The sequence below is a fragment of the Artibeus jamaicensis genome, unplaced genomic scaffold, assembly GCF_021234435.1.
Source record: "Artibeus jamaicensis isolate MK-2021 breed Jamaican fruit bat unplaced genomic scaffold, CSHL_Jam_final contig_387, whole genome shotgun sequence".
NCBI lineage: Eukaryota > Metazoa > Chordata > Mammalia > Chiroptera > Phyllostomidae > Artibeus > Artibeus jamaicensis.
In genome coordinates this window covers 3,034,710-3,049,067 of record NW_026521812.1, presented here as the reverse complement: position 1 = coordinate 3,049,067, position 14,358 = coordinate 3,034,710, and the positions used below count along the sequence as shown (strand labels likewise).

General features: G+C 40.7%; 1 protein-coding gene across 2 annotated transcripts in view; it reads right to left on the bottom strand.

The window, feature by feature from the left end:
- Positions 1-2,768: 2,768 nt before the first annotated feature.
- Positions 2,769-14,358, bottom strand: part of HBS1L (HBS1 like translational GTPase) — an 85,840-nt gene continuing 74,250 nt past the window's right edge. For both annotated transcript variants that reach the window (XM_037163012.2, XM_053664953.1), the window contains 5 exons: positions 14,196-14,286; positions 13,700-13,808; positions 7,247-7,347; positions 4,521-4,665; positions 2,769-3,395 (listed from right to left, as the gene is read on the bottom strand). In XM_037163012.2, the coding sequence (XP_037018907.2) occupies positions 3,384-3,395; positions 4,521-4,665; positions 7,247-7,347; positions 13,700-13,808; positions 14,196-14,286 (458 nt within the window). In that variant the 3' untranslated portion in view covers positions 2,769-3,383. The remainder of the gene's footprint in view (positions 3,396-4,520; positions 4,666-7,246; positions 7,348-13,699; positions 13,809-14,195; positions 14,287-14,358) is intronic.

Below are 14,358 nucleotides of genomic sequence, written 5' to 3'. Positions count from 1 at the left end.
ATGAGTTAGGTTCTTATGTACCCATTTCTAACGTAAACTGATTGATTCTTCTCTCAACTCTGAAACCCCATTTAACACTTAGACACTGCGCAGCAGTTGAAGAAAACTTTGTTTCCTGCCATACACATGAAAGGTTTTTGCCTCCACATGTTGAAAAAACTACTCATGCACTGCAGATGTTTCCACAGGTCTGTTACTGTATTTTAAAATCAACCTTAAAGTAAAATATATCCAAGCCAGTGTTGGAAAGTAAGAATGTAGCAATTATCTTCAACCACCTCAGAGTCCCCTTGAGGGCCAGTCGGATCCCTAGCAGCCAGTTGACTGCAGCTTCCCTTCCTGAACTACAAGCACACTTGACTCTTCAGGCTCAAGAGCCTCACCCCAGGTCAGGAGAGATGCCACTCTGGGGCTCTGGCTCACCAACAAGAGGACAGCCAGAAGCAGTTCTCAGGTTTGCGTTAACAAGTTTGTTTGTTTGTTTGTTTGTTTGTTTGTTTTCCTTCACTATAGAAACAGCCCCTTCACACGCAGCACTGTAATGCAATAACTTGTACCCTTCAGAAAGAGACAGAACTCAAACCATCCAGCACTAATTCTTTCATTCATTCAACAATCAGATGCACTAGGGACTAATTTACCAATTGGCAGGAGAGAGGTTGTGATTATAGGTTGAGCTCTTTGGACTCAAACGAATCTTCTCTATAAGTAAAATTTTACTTCAGGATTAATGCACCCCACTCCCCACCTAGTCCCTTCTGTGTTGTCCTTAGAATACATTCCCCTGCATGTTTTGTGCTATTAATTCTCACTTGTAACTTGTGGAACTGAAACCACCCCCTGGCTGCACTGTCGGCCCCAGGAAGACCCAGCCCCAGGGCTCTCCCCTGTGCCTGGAATATGGCGGCTCACGTTTAGGGAGAAAGGAATGTTTTTCTATTCATGTATTTCCATGGCTATTGTAGAGGGAAACTGGAGGATGATGACCAACAGTTTTTTATTGGGCCTTCTTTTCTAGTATTTTTTAAATTTATTCATGATCTTGACTAACTCCTATTCATTAAGGTTTGTAATTTTCTATTTTATTTACATAATTTTAAAAAGCTACTAATATTTCCATTGAAAAATACAGACTACCTTAAAATGAAAAGATATTAACTAATGATCACAACTGTGTAAAAAAATAAACAAGTATGCACTGAAGATGCAGAAAGGAAATACACCAAAATGTTAGCAGCAGTAATATTTAGACAATGGAACTATGGGTGAGTTTACACTTCCCTCTACTTTTCTGTATTTTCCACATTTTCTAAAGTCACCCTTGACTTCAACAACAATCAATTGTAAACATAATGTGCATAAAAAGACTGCACTTTAGCCCTAAACAGTGTGGCTCAGTTGGTAGGGCACTGTCCTGCAAACTGATGGGTCCCGGGTTTGATTCCCGATCAGGGCACATGCCTGGGCTGTGGATTTGGTTCCCATCTGGGGCCCATACAAGAGGCAGCCAATGGATGTTTCTCCCTCACATCAATGTTTCACTCCCTCTCCTCCCTCCCCTTGTCTCTAAAAAATAAATCTTTTTTAAAAAGGACTATACTTTACCACGATTTGAGGAATAAACTAAGTCATCTCTATGACTGCTATTACTATGCGCTTTATGCTAAACCAGTATTTATAACCTTAATTACACCATGGCCTTGTAGAGTAGATGTTTCCCGTTTCTGCCCCACCCCCACGACCCGCTTCCCCTCCTCGCTGTGCTGTGACCTGCCCGGGTCTCCCACCATCGCCAGCTGTGTGCTCACTTCACATCGAACCCCAGGAACGCCCCAAGGAAGTAAATTAAACTCCATTGTAGCCAATGATAACACGTTTCTAAGGCTTTTGGGAAAAGACATGCTCTTTTCGCCTGTCCTGGCCCTGGAGGAGGGTCTGAGGATCTCAATGTAGAAGGGTCTGTGGAGGGTCTGTGTGGAGCCCGGGGGCAACACGGAGGCCAGCACAGCGCCAGGGAGGCCTGGCTGACACCACGAGCGGCTCCGCCCAGACTTGACCCAAAGCCAAGACCACCGCTACTCTTTCTTTGTTGCTTAAGTTACTTCAAATTAGGTTCCTATTAAATTCCCAATGAATACAAAACAGGAAGAAAACACTTTACCTTAGCAAGTTCACTCTAAAGTGACAATTGCATAAGGACTTCTTAGCAAATGTATTATATGGGTATGTTCCCTTTGTGATCGCTCACCGAGCAGCACGGTTACGCTCTGCGCACTTTACCATGGAAGATAACTCTTCAATTAAGAAGAAAAAAAATGCTGCTGCCTATGGCAGCCATCAACACATAAGTTGCACCGCTTCCCAGCTGCAAAAATGTGGCCTTCGGTCCATCGGATCAGAAGTCCGGGCTCCGCTGAGGGCAACGCCTGCTCCGAAGCCGCGGCCGGCACCCAGGGCGGCCTCACGGTGTCCGCCGCCTAAACACGTCTTGGAGCTGGTCGTTAGAGCTTTAAGAAAAATGCGACTCCTCCTCACAGGTGCGCCAGGTGGAGACAGCATCCTCGTGCAAGCCGTTCTCAAAGTGAGAATGGGCAAAGTGAAGTTATGATCGGAAATGAATGAGACTGAATTTGATCCACTATCAAGACAAAAAGCTAGAAATCGCTTGGGAAACTCTTAGGTGAAGGAGATCCCACAAAACTCCGAAGTCCCATGTAGTGATGGTGCAGAGAATCTCCTACACGGTTATGAAACAGGACACAGTCTGCTGTTATGCTCAAACAAAGACGTTTTATTAGTTGGTTTTACACCTTAAATAATACCTTGAATAACAAAGAGTTTCCACTAATTCCAACCTAATCTTTCAAAAGTTTCCTTGTTGAAGGAAGAACATTTTTATACTCAACACAAAATACCTTTATTATAATCTTCAGCAAATCTTAGGGTTAACCAAAAAAAAAAATTGCGCCGGTCAAATATTATCTACCTCAACCACCTGATTTAGTATTTTTCCTTAAAATGTATACAGTAGAGTTGAAACCAAGAGAAAACTGTAAACATTCTGTGGTTTGGCTGGAAGTAGAGTTCATTTCATGATGAGCCAACGTCTTCTAATACATATTCTCGATAGTTTCCATCAATCTCAGCAAAGTCAGTCCATTTACTAACAATTCGAAAAGAAAGCTGGGTTCTAAATCCACTTTGGCAACTAGAAATCCTTGCAGTAGTGATGACTAATACTTCTTTGCAGCTGATTATAGCTTTAATTTTCTCTCATTTAAAAAAATTACTGCACCTTTTTCCTTAATTGAATAACTGGATTCTTTGAAAACGGAGGTGAGTTATTTCCTTGCACTTGGAAACACGGTAGAAATTCTGACCCATCATTCTTTTATCTGTAAAGGAGAAAAATGTATTTGCTAAAATTTAATGCTTCACATTAAAAGAACAACCTACAAAAGGCAAATGGCAGTAAAATCATTATATCAAGATGGAACATTTTTCTCGCCACTTCTTCCTTCCTTAGTCATACTATTTCTGAGATTCGTGATGATCGCTCCATTATCTTCCATAAGAAACTGTATCCTATTTTTAGAATGCCCTTTTACAGAAAATGCTCTGGCAGACTACATGTGATGGTGGTGACAGCGATACCACACAGCACTGTTTACGCTTTACGTGTGCCGATCGGTCTGCCAAGTCTTGACGCTGACCGCTGTGCTTCACACTCACAACCTGGGAGGCAGAGTCCACTGCTCCCGTTCAGAGAAGAGCAAATCGGAGGGGAGATGCTTTTGTGCCCCAGGGGAGGCGCTGGGGCAGGCTGCCCCCGGAGCCCCTTCCATGCACACACATACGGCTGGATTTTGATACAAACTAAAGGCCTGTATTCAAAGTGTACATCCGGTTAAATGGCTTCAACAAGTTTTATGCAAAAAATAATTACATAAATGAAAAAAAACCCTTAAAATATAATATTCATTAGGTTTATGTTATCATGATAATGCAGAAAAAATTTAAATTCTGAAATTTTCTGGTCCATTTCTGATTATTTTCTCCAAAAGCTAGCTGTACCTCACATAATAGGTTTGTTTGAGAAATATTACTAATATGTTAACTGAACTTTTTGAACAAGTCATTTCAGATGCCCTGAAAACCAGTAATTCAAGAAAAACCTTTAACAAGTGCTCCTCTATTAAATGAAACTACTGCCCCCAATTCAGTGGACCGTGAGAGTCTGAACCCTCACAATCTGCACTGCACACTCGGCCTGCTCAGTGGATTCCCTTTCATTTGCAGCCACTGGCAGAGGGAACAGTCTGCAAGTCTCACTGTGAGAAGTTCTAAGACTAGACGTTTTCTTCCCATCTTTCTCTTCAACGTTTTAAATATAAATTTTAAAATTTGTTGTTCTAATACCATAACTGTGTTTCCCTTAGGCCATGAAATCCCAATAACCACTGTACAAAGTGGACAAAGACGCCACAGCCAAGGACCGCCCAGCGGCCGCTCTGAAATACCTCCGTGACCACGCCCGCCGCTACCGTGCAGCCGCCGTAGCGCAGCATGAACCGCCCCAGCTCCTTGAAGTCTTTGTACAGCTCGAGCGCGACCGGTCTCTGCGTCTGCAGCTCTACCAGTGCGTTCTGGCCTTTAGTCAGCAATCTGTCCAGAAAACAGAAAGGAGCCAATGAGTATCCAACAGCGGTGAAGAAACGTAGTAATGATCCAAAAAAGAAACATTGCACAATGATCAAAGCAACTCAGTCTTTCAAAAATTTAAAAAGAAAAAATACATCTTAAAATGAAAACGTGTCCTTAGAATTTGTCTGGGCTAGTTAAAAAAAAATCAAATTCTAGATTTAAGAAATACTAGCTAGTTCACTTAGATACATATTTTAAGGAATATCAGCTAGTTCTTCTCTCTATATACACATATATTACATACACACATATACACATATGTACATATACATGTAATATATATCACACACACATACAATGCACTAAAATCATTAAACCAAGATGAAATCTGTCCAATGTAATTCTCTCCTCGGAAAGGATGCTGTAAACCTAAACTATGCTCAAGGCCCTTCCACCCGAGCCTCCCCCGTCTTTCCCTCGATGAGACTGAGAGGTGCAATTACCTCATACTGGAGGAGAGGCGCTTTCCCTTTCAGGGAGGAATGCAATGCCCTCCGCCTTCCCCAGTAAAATTCTGACTGGTGGGTTGTGTGTTCAGAAGTTATCTATAAAGAGGATAATTTCCTAGTGCGAGCAGACGACTCTATCTCCCTCCCTCCCTCTTCTCTTTTCTCACACAGAAACAGTGGTGCTTTAACAGAGCTTCAGCACAAAATCACATCAGATTTTCTCACAACATGGTGTGTGTAGGACATGAAGGGCGGTGGGGCATGGGTCTGACTGTGAACGGGTTAGAGAGAGAAGCAAACAACCACCCACCCTTGTGCATGGACACAACGCCCGTACTTACTGAAAGAAGCAGAACGCTAAAGGGGACATTTTGAAATTGTTTTCTAATTTAGTCTTGACATGCTCTAGAAGGTCAGAGCACAGCAATCATAAACTCACCTACTGAAAAACTAGTTCAAGGACAGACTGATAGAATAAGCCAAGCAAATTTCTGAAAAAAGCATTGCAAAATTTCCAAATACTGGTTTTCGACATTTTCAGCCTGAAACCTTATTCCCTAGGAAAGAAAGGATCTAATATATTTATGATTTGCACTTAGTTTCTGGAAAGGTCGATTCTACTCCATATAAAGCAACTGAGTCTATAAAATGCCTTTAGTGGACATGAAAAGAAAAGGCCAAACGGCACTGCTACCAAACAAGAGGAAAGGACTGTGTTATAAGTAAGATATCATGAAAAACTAGCACGAGAATATATTAAGACCTAATATCACTGAGCTAGGACTTCACAGCAGGAAGAAGAAAACTCGGGATTTGATTTGATGTCAATTTCATATTGAGAATTCTCCAAATCACTTGCCTGGGTCAAACAAACTGACTCCGGTCAAAAAAACATATAGTTTCTGTGAACCAACTGACTCTGCTAGAACCCTGGCTCTGCTACTTGCTAGCTCTGAGCCCATGAATATGTCATACAACTTCTCTGAGCCTATACAGTCCCTGCTTCATATGGTTCCTGAGAACATAAACCAGGTGAAGCATTCATGACAGAGCCTAGAATACAGTGGTTCTCAAGCACCGTTAGCCATTAGTGATATCACATCTGAGAACACTATGGCAGACACTCATGCTACAAGCTAAAGGCTGAGGTTAAAAATAAGTAACTATCTTTAAGAGATTAAGTAGCCCTTTCTTCATAATTAACCAAGAAACAGCCATGCATTTAGAGCGCTGTGAAGATTCTCTCTTCCACTTGCAGCCAACCCACTAACCCACTAACCACCTTGGCCTCTTACACAGGTGCATCTGAGGATGAACGCTCAAGGACTGAAAAAAGGGGATTTTGGGTGGGATTCCCCACAGAGCTGAAGTGAGGAAAACCCCAAAGCTGAAGCAGCCAAGCCAAACTGTGGTTAGCCTTTACTTGAACTAGGGTAAGAAACTCGAGTTTCTCAGGAAGCACTTCCTTTGAAAAATTCTCACCTTGTCCCAGCCAAAGGGGAATGGCCCAAACCTAGGCCCAGATATTCATGGTAAGCAGAGGGGACCAACATGGTGGCGATTAGCTCTAAGGTTCCTGGCAGTCACTGAGAAGAAGGGAGACGCCTTGCAGGTAGAGAAACTAGGAGCTGCTGAGTGTGGAGTTCGCTTTCTCCCTGGGCCGTTCCGGGCATGGGGAATGGCTCTCACTAAGGAGATGACAAGAATGTTGGCAGGAGCGCTCAGCTGGAATTTGGAACCAGTGCTGGGCACAATTAAATTCACCTTTTAAAACACAGAGCTGATTTTTAAGTGCCTTTATTTTTACACCACTTGATATGTACATACAAATTTATACTTCCATTTTATTTACAAGTCACACCCAGCACCACCACCATATGGAACAGAAATTGAATCTAGCATTCATACCTATATAGGACCTTGAATCTTTAGTTTTGTGTCTGTTCTAATCTAGCCCTTAAAAAATGGTTTCTGGAGCAAGTGGAAATAGACTTCACTTACTACTACCCCCCAAATTATTACACAAATACATTAAACTGCAAGAAATTTGTGTCAATTACTTGTGTTTGTTCTTTATGCACTAAAACACTTACTTGGGTTTCTTCTTGGTGACTTCGCCGGTGTTTTTGTTTAAAACGCTCACCAATCGTTTAATGACAGCGGGCTCGCTGACAGTTTGGTAGTGTAACAGCACCTGAAACAAAAACCGCCGGGCTGAGCGGGGCTGAGCGGGACGCCGCTGCGCAGGCCTGCCACACGCATGCTCACGCTTCACTGCCACGACCCAGCACTGCGGCCGGGACTCTCCAGGGCCCCCACTGCCTCCTCTGCGTCCCACCACTCGGCTCGCCACTGCAACAGGGTTGCTGTTCCTCAACCCGGCGGGGAAGAGGTCCTGGGGGCAGTTCAAGTATCTCCTCCCTGACGTACTGTGTACACTTTAGTGGACTGCGTAACCTTCCTCATGGGGTGGGGATGGGAATTAACTGGAGTCAGAGACAGTGCCTGATACAGAAGATGTTCAACAAATATGCACTGTTTCATCGTAAAAAGGAGGGAAGGGAAATCATGATATTCAGCAGGAATTAGTGTATTCATTGTTGGATAATGAGAATAAAGTATCACATGGGAGTTTAGACAGGCTTTGAAGTCAGACAGACCTGAGTTCAAATCCCGACTCTACACTTTCCAGCTCTACAGTTTGGGGGCAAGCCTTTTAACAACCCTTTACCACCCGTGGCCCCAGCCTCAGGATACTCATTATTAAAATGAGGAAAATCGGGTGTCATTTTAAAGTGGTGCCTAGCAACTTTAAAATGGTAACATTCAGTTAATGGATGGCCTTATATATTAGCTATTAGTGTTTATGTTTTGTATTTAAGAAAATTTAATATCAAAAAAGCAAAGTAGTGATGTGGTTGTGGTGAAACATGTCACAAATTTTTGCTGGGGCCAGCTGGAGTCAGAGTAAGGCCCGCTGTCCTCCATTCAAACAGTAAGGATCCAGCGTGCACTTACATCTGCAGTTTGGGTTAGTGGGCAGGTCAAATACCCAGGAAGTGGCAAGGCTAACAACATAACTGGTTTGTAAATAGCCTTTTATGCTGTTTTCCCCAAGAAACACTGACATTTCTGCTCTGAAACGTCCTGGCTAAAATCGTTTTCACATTCAGAAAGCAGAAGTAAGTATGAAAGGAACTTGTGCATGCACATTCTTGGATTTAGGAACTTTCTAAAAGCTGAGTCACTCACTCAGCCCTTTGTTGACTAGCTCTGTCTGCCTCTCTCTTGCATCAGTTACAAAGCAGTCCAGGACAAGCATCTCTCACCTGAATTACAGCAGGCTCCTTGCTGGTCTCTCTGCCATCACTCCTGTCCTTGTTTACCCCATTCTTCGTATGTTTAGGAGACTGATCATTTAAATACAAATGTAATGATATGTCCTTGCTATTTAAAGCCATGGAAACTTTAATTCTACTACGGGGCATCAAGGCCCTTCTCAATCTGACCCTTGCTAACCTCACCAGACTCATCCTTCTCCATCCTCTCTTCGGGTCTATGCTCCAGAGATACAGAGCTTTCATGGCCTTCATGCACCAAGCCCTTTCTAACAGTTAAGCCACAGTCCCCCATCCCTGCAGCTTCATTCAGTAAACTCCCACTCATCCTGGCACCAACAGTGCATCACTTCCTGCAAGAAGCCCGAAGCACAGTCTGAGCTAGATAACCTTCCTCTAGGTCCTATAATCTTGTATACAGTACGACACTATGGAACAACATCTCACCTTGACTGCAACTGCTAGTTTGAATGCCTGTCCTCCCATGCAAGTATGAACTCTGTGAGAAAGTAAGTGCACACACCGGAGCTAGACATTTAATTGACTTCAGTAAATATTTATGCAATGAATGTAAGAATGAAGGAACAAAGAACACCTAAATCACGTAGAGAAAATCCATCACGTGGGTTTTGGTTTGTTTTTTTAAAGGCACAACTGAACCTCTGTAATTCTACAAAGGCATAGCTTTTTTTTTCCCAATGGTATTTGACCACTATAAATTGGAAAAAATCCCCCCCCCCAATTAACAACTGACTCTTAAGGGGAAAAAAACTCCCACAATGCACGCTAAGTAACATGGTGAGAGCCATGTTTGTACCTTCTATCAAGTCAGGTATCAAACAGTACCCACGTAACCCAAACGCTGGTCAACGTAACTAACATGCATTTCTTTGGTAACAATCAGGTAAATTAAGCAAGATTTTCTCCTTCCCTGCACTCAGATGTAACTAAGAATTGGTACATCTTAGTCTTCATGGTTTGCCAAATTTGAAAAAACAGGCACACAAACTTCAATTCCTTCTAATCTTTGTTAACTACATGTGAGTTACCCAACCCCGTGGCCACGAGGACTGATACAATCTTCGGTGGCCTGTTAGGAACAGGATGCACAGCAGGAGGTAAAGCTTCATCTGTATTTACAGCTGTTCCCCATGGCTTCTGTTACTGCCTGAGCTCCATCTCCTGTCAGATCAGTGGAGGCTTTAGATTCTCACAGGAGCACAAACCCTACTGTGAACTGCACATGCAATAGATCTAGGGTGCCTGTTCCTTGTGAGAATCTAAAGTCCGATGACCTGAGGTGGCACTGAGGCAGTGATGCCAGCTCTGGGGAGTGGCTGCAAACAGAGATTATCATTAGCAGAGAGGTTTGACTGCACAGAGACCATAATAAATCAATTGCTTGCAGACTCATATCAAAACCCTATCAGTGAGTGGGGCAAGTGATGATTAAGCTGCATCTGGTGACAGGCTACAAAGCTAGCCCGCCCCCCGCCTCCCCAGTCTATGGAGACACTGTCTTCCATGAAATCAGTCCCGGGTGCCAAAAAGGTGGGGACTGCTGAGTTACAGGATAAAATGAGGGTGGAGGAAGAGTGGGTTTTGGCAGTAGGGGGTTACATTTGTCTATCCCCACAGTGACTTACAGATAATAGCACAAACAAAATACTTGTTGAACACAAGTGAAAAAATCTACATGTAAATAAATGGGAAGTAATTATATACAGTGGTACCTTGGCACTCGTTGTTCATTCATTCCAGAACTCATGATGAGCATCAAAACCAACGACGCCAAAACCAACGAGCACCAAACTGTTCCCTAGTGACCATGAGGTTGTTTCATTGCGAGAGGGGTACCGAGTGGCAAGCAAGCCCCAAGCACTGAAACATTTTTTCTAATCAAAATGTGAAAAGTACAAAGGGTTTGACAAGTTCTGAAGCCGATGAGTACCAAGGTGTGACTGTACAATCTTAACACTTTACTTCATATTACATATAATCAAAGTCATCTGTAATTTAAAGTAATCCACAGCATAATGTAAAAGAAATTGAAAAAGTAGTGAATTTCAAAGTGAAAAGTATAGCTCATGAGTCATGGTTCAATCACCTATTATTCAGATAGTCACACTCTCTCACGAGTCTCCAATTCTTCATCTGTAAACTGGTACAATACTAGTACGAGTCCACAATCCTGCAATTTCAAAATCCCAAAACAGTGAAAGGCTGATTGTCCTGTTAAGTAGTAAAACGGAATTTGTACTGAAGTGATATAATGTATAGTCCTTATCTATTTCACTTAGCATTAATATTAATATGTTGGGGTACAAAAATGTTCGATTACAGGGTGCCGGCCAATTCTTTGTTAGGAGTTTTATGTAACATGTATGTAATCATATCACCTTTCTAAAATCTGAACATTTCTGAATTCTGAAGCACTCTAGCCTAAGGAGTTTTAGATAAGGGTTGGGAATCTGTACTTCCTGGGGGTTCTAAGAATCGAATTATCTAGTGTCTTATAAACTATAATGGGCTACATAATCTGTTCAGTGGCAAAATAAGTCAATGAGAAGAGATAGTTTCTTAAAGGAAAATTAAAGGACTATTTCTCAAAGAAGGAGTTAAAGAGTTCAGGGGAGTATCAACATGTGGCTTTTCTATACAATGGAATATTACTCAGCCTTAAAAAATGATTGAAATTCTGTTACATGCTCCAACATGAATGAATCTTAAACATATGGTGCTAAGTAAAATAAGCGAGGCATAAAAGGGCAAAGAGTACTTGATTCTACGTATATGAGGTACCCAGAGCAGTCAAGTTCAAAGACAGGAAGTGGAAGAGTTCCAGGTTACCAGGGGATGGAGACGGGGTGGGGAGAGCTACTGTTTAATGGGTACAGAGTTTCAGGGTGGGACAAGGAAAAGGTCCTGGAAATGGATGGTGCTGATGAACGCATAAAAATGTGAATGTACCCATATTCTGCTCTGTATAATCCACCCTTTTTGCCCAAATTTTTGAGGGCAAAATAAGGATATGCATTATACATGGGCAGTACCCAAAATACCCTGTATCTGTTTTGTGCTTTGTAATGATTTGTTACATAAAGTTTCTTGTACCATAATATGTTCAAAAATAAATGTTAAAATTCCTTTATAATACAAAAAACAAGTGTTTAAATATAAATAAATAAATAAATAATTGAATTAAAAATTAAAATGAGAGATTTTTTCCTGAAATTTCATGCCAAAAACATGGGCATACAATTATACATTGGAGTACATTATACATGGTAAAATACAGTACTTTATGCCACTAAACTGTACATTTAAAAATGGTTAAAACGGTAAATTTTATGTTGTATTTTACCCCAATAAAAAATCAAACATGAATTTAATTAAGTTCTTCTACTTCTTCTTCTTAAATATACAGAGTTTACTATATAAATCAAAGAAAACAAATATTCTGGGTGAAGAAAAAGTAAGTTTAAGTTGTTCGAATGGAAAATAAGACAATAATTAATAAATGATAACACAAGAATAAACTGTTTTGTATACTTGCGACTGTACACCTACTTTCACCCCATCCTGTATTTATGAAGCATTAAGGAATTAGTTCCTAAACCGTAAATCTTTCATTACTTAGGAAACTTCAATTATTAGGAAGCCTTTCCATGGGGAAAAAAAGTGTTTTTGAAGGTTTCCTCCCATCGGAACTGGACAGTGAGGAAGCATGACCACGTGTTCTGAGACAAACCCCCTCCCGCGTTCATGAGTCAGTATAGGCGAGTGGGGTCCCATAGAGCAGCCCTGAAATACTTTCAATTCATACCTATTTTTAAGAAATTACAGTAGACAGGAAAACAGTATTACTGTTCAAAGTACTAGTGACCTCTTGACCTCTCTGCCTCTCCATTGACAAAAACTACGCTTCATGAGTGAAACACGGCGCAACCAGCCCCTCCAGCTTCTCTCCACTGGACACACTGCTGTCTAAGAACCAGCGCCCTTTCTCCACAGCGGCTCTGCTGCAGCTTCTTGCCTAACAACACAAGGATTCTGAATACTTAAAAATGAAATGTTTTCAACTGTAACAGTTTTTTCGGAAAGAATACAATTATAAAACTAAAATACATAAACAGTATCTTATAAACATAATTTTATATGATCAAATCTACACAGAGTAACAAAGAATAATAAGGAAAGCACGTGGTTACCCCAAATAAAAGCATGTAAGTATAAAATGAATTCAAATGAGCTAAAATCAATGTATTTCCACTATCACTAACTTAAATAAAGTTTAAAGGTCAGTTACTAATACTGTCTTACTTTTATTGCAAAGATGCATCAAATGGTGAAATGACCCATTTGTGTTTTCAAAGGCAAGCCACTGAATTCCACAGAGAAACATTTTTTTCTGTTGTGCAGAATCTGCACTATTATATAAGCTAACTGAGGGGGGAAAAAAAGGTTAATGGAAAAACACTCACTTGCGAAGTGGCAAAAGCAAGGTACCAACCTATGATCAGAGTATGGCCCCAAATACCTGTAAAAAATTATACCTAAAAAAAAATTTATGCTATGCACAAGTAGCAGTATCTTTTCTGGATAAGAAATGTTACAACATAAAATCGCCCTCTTCTCCTAAATGTGTATGTTCAAATGCTGGCCAGTGGTAACCTGCAAACCAGCCTCACGGCATGCAGGGTCTGAAGCAGCTGCTTTAGTACAATTAAGTTTACCCTTCAGCAAACACCCCCAGAATATATCCATAAATACCAACGAGTGGACAACATGGACACAGAAAAAATACACAAATGCAAAGAGTATACATTTATGGATTACGTTATTATAGAACATTTTTACCAACTGTATTTTCTTGTTTTTTCCAAAATTTTCTATAACTATATATCACTTTTTTAATCAGAAAACTAAAGTTATCTACCAATTTCCCATGATAAATTTTATTATTATCATCAGTTTGTGATTACGAAATCTCTGCCCAATGCCTCATTAAAAAAATATTCAGACTCAAGGGTCAAAATAAAAATAATTTTTAAATCCTAATTTCAAGTTTTCCTCAATTAGAGTAGTAAGCTGTTAGCTGAACAGAACCATAACACCCTCACTGATTTAAAAAATATTACTTTTTAGCATACAGGACTTTGAAAACTGTTTATAAAAACAGTAATAATTAAACATTTAAAAACTTACAGGAAATCCTTTAGTGATTGGAATTTCAATATTAAAGATGAGGATTCGGGCTCTGAAACGAGTGCAAGCTTTAATGGGCTCTTTGGGGCCACAAAATATGCAGCCAACGCTGTAACAGGAAAGAGGAGAGAAAGTAGTTGCAGGTCAAATAAATACACATCCAATAGGAATACCTCTAAAACCATTTACAAAGTAAAACAATCAAGCAAATTAGGGACTTTTTCTAAATATTTCCTTCTGGGTTAAAGCTTGGCTTTACATCAGCATTAACCTTACATCATTTTCACACGTAACAGCTTTCACTCAGAGAACAAGTATGTGCACTGACATGTACGAATTTCAATTTTAAGTAGATTTTGCTATCAGTGACAATTTTTGGCCAAGTGAGTTTGGAATTAATACTCATTCTTTCATTTGAACTGGTCAATTGCAAAGTTAAATGTTTTGAGGTCCTATATCCAAAACAATGGTTGCTTCGAATCATTTTCTCACTCACTTGATTTTGATGATATCCATCCCAACCAACGTAAGACTAACATGATCGCCTGCTGCTGCCCAGTCAACAGGTTCATCATGCAGAGTGATTCCTGGAAATGAGTAAGAACCAAAAAGAATACAGTAAAACACCTCAATATCGAACCATAACAACCAAGAGTTGG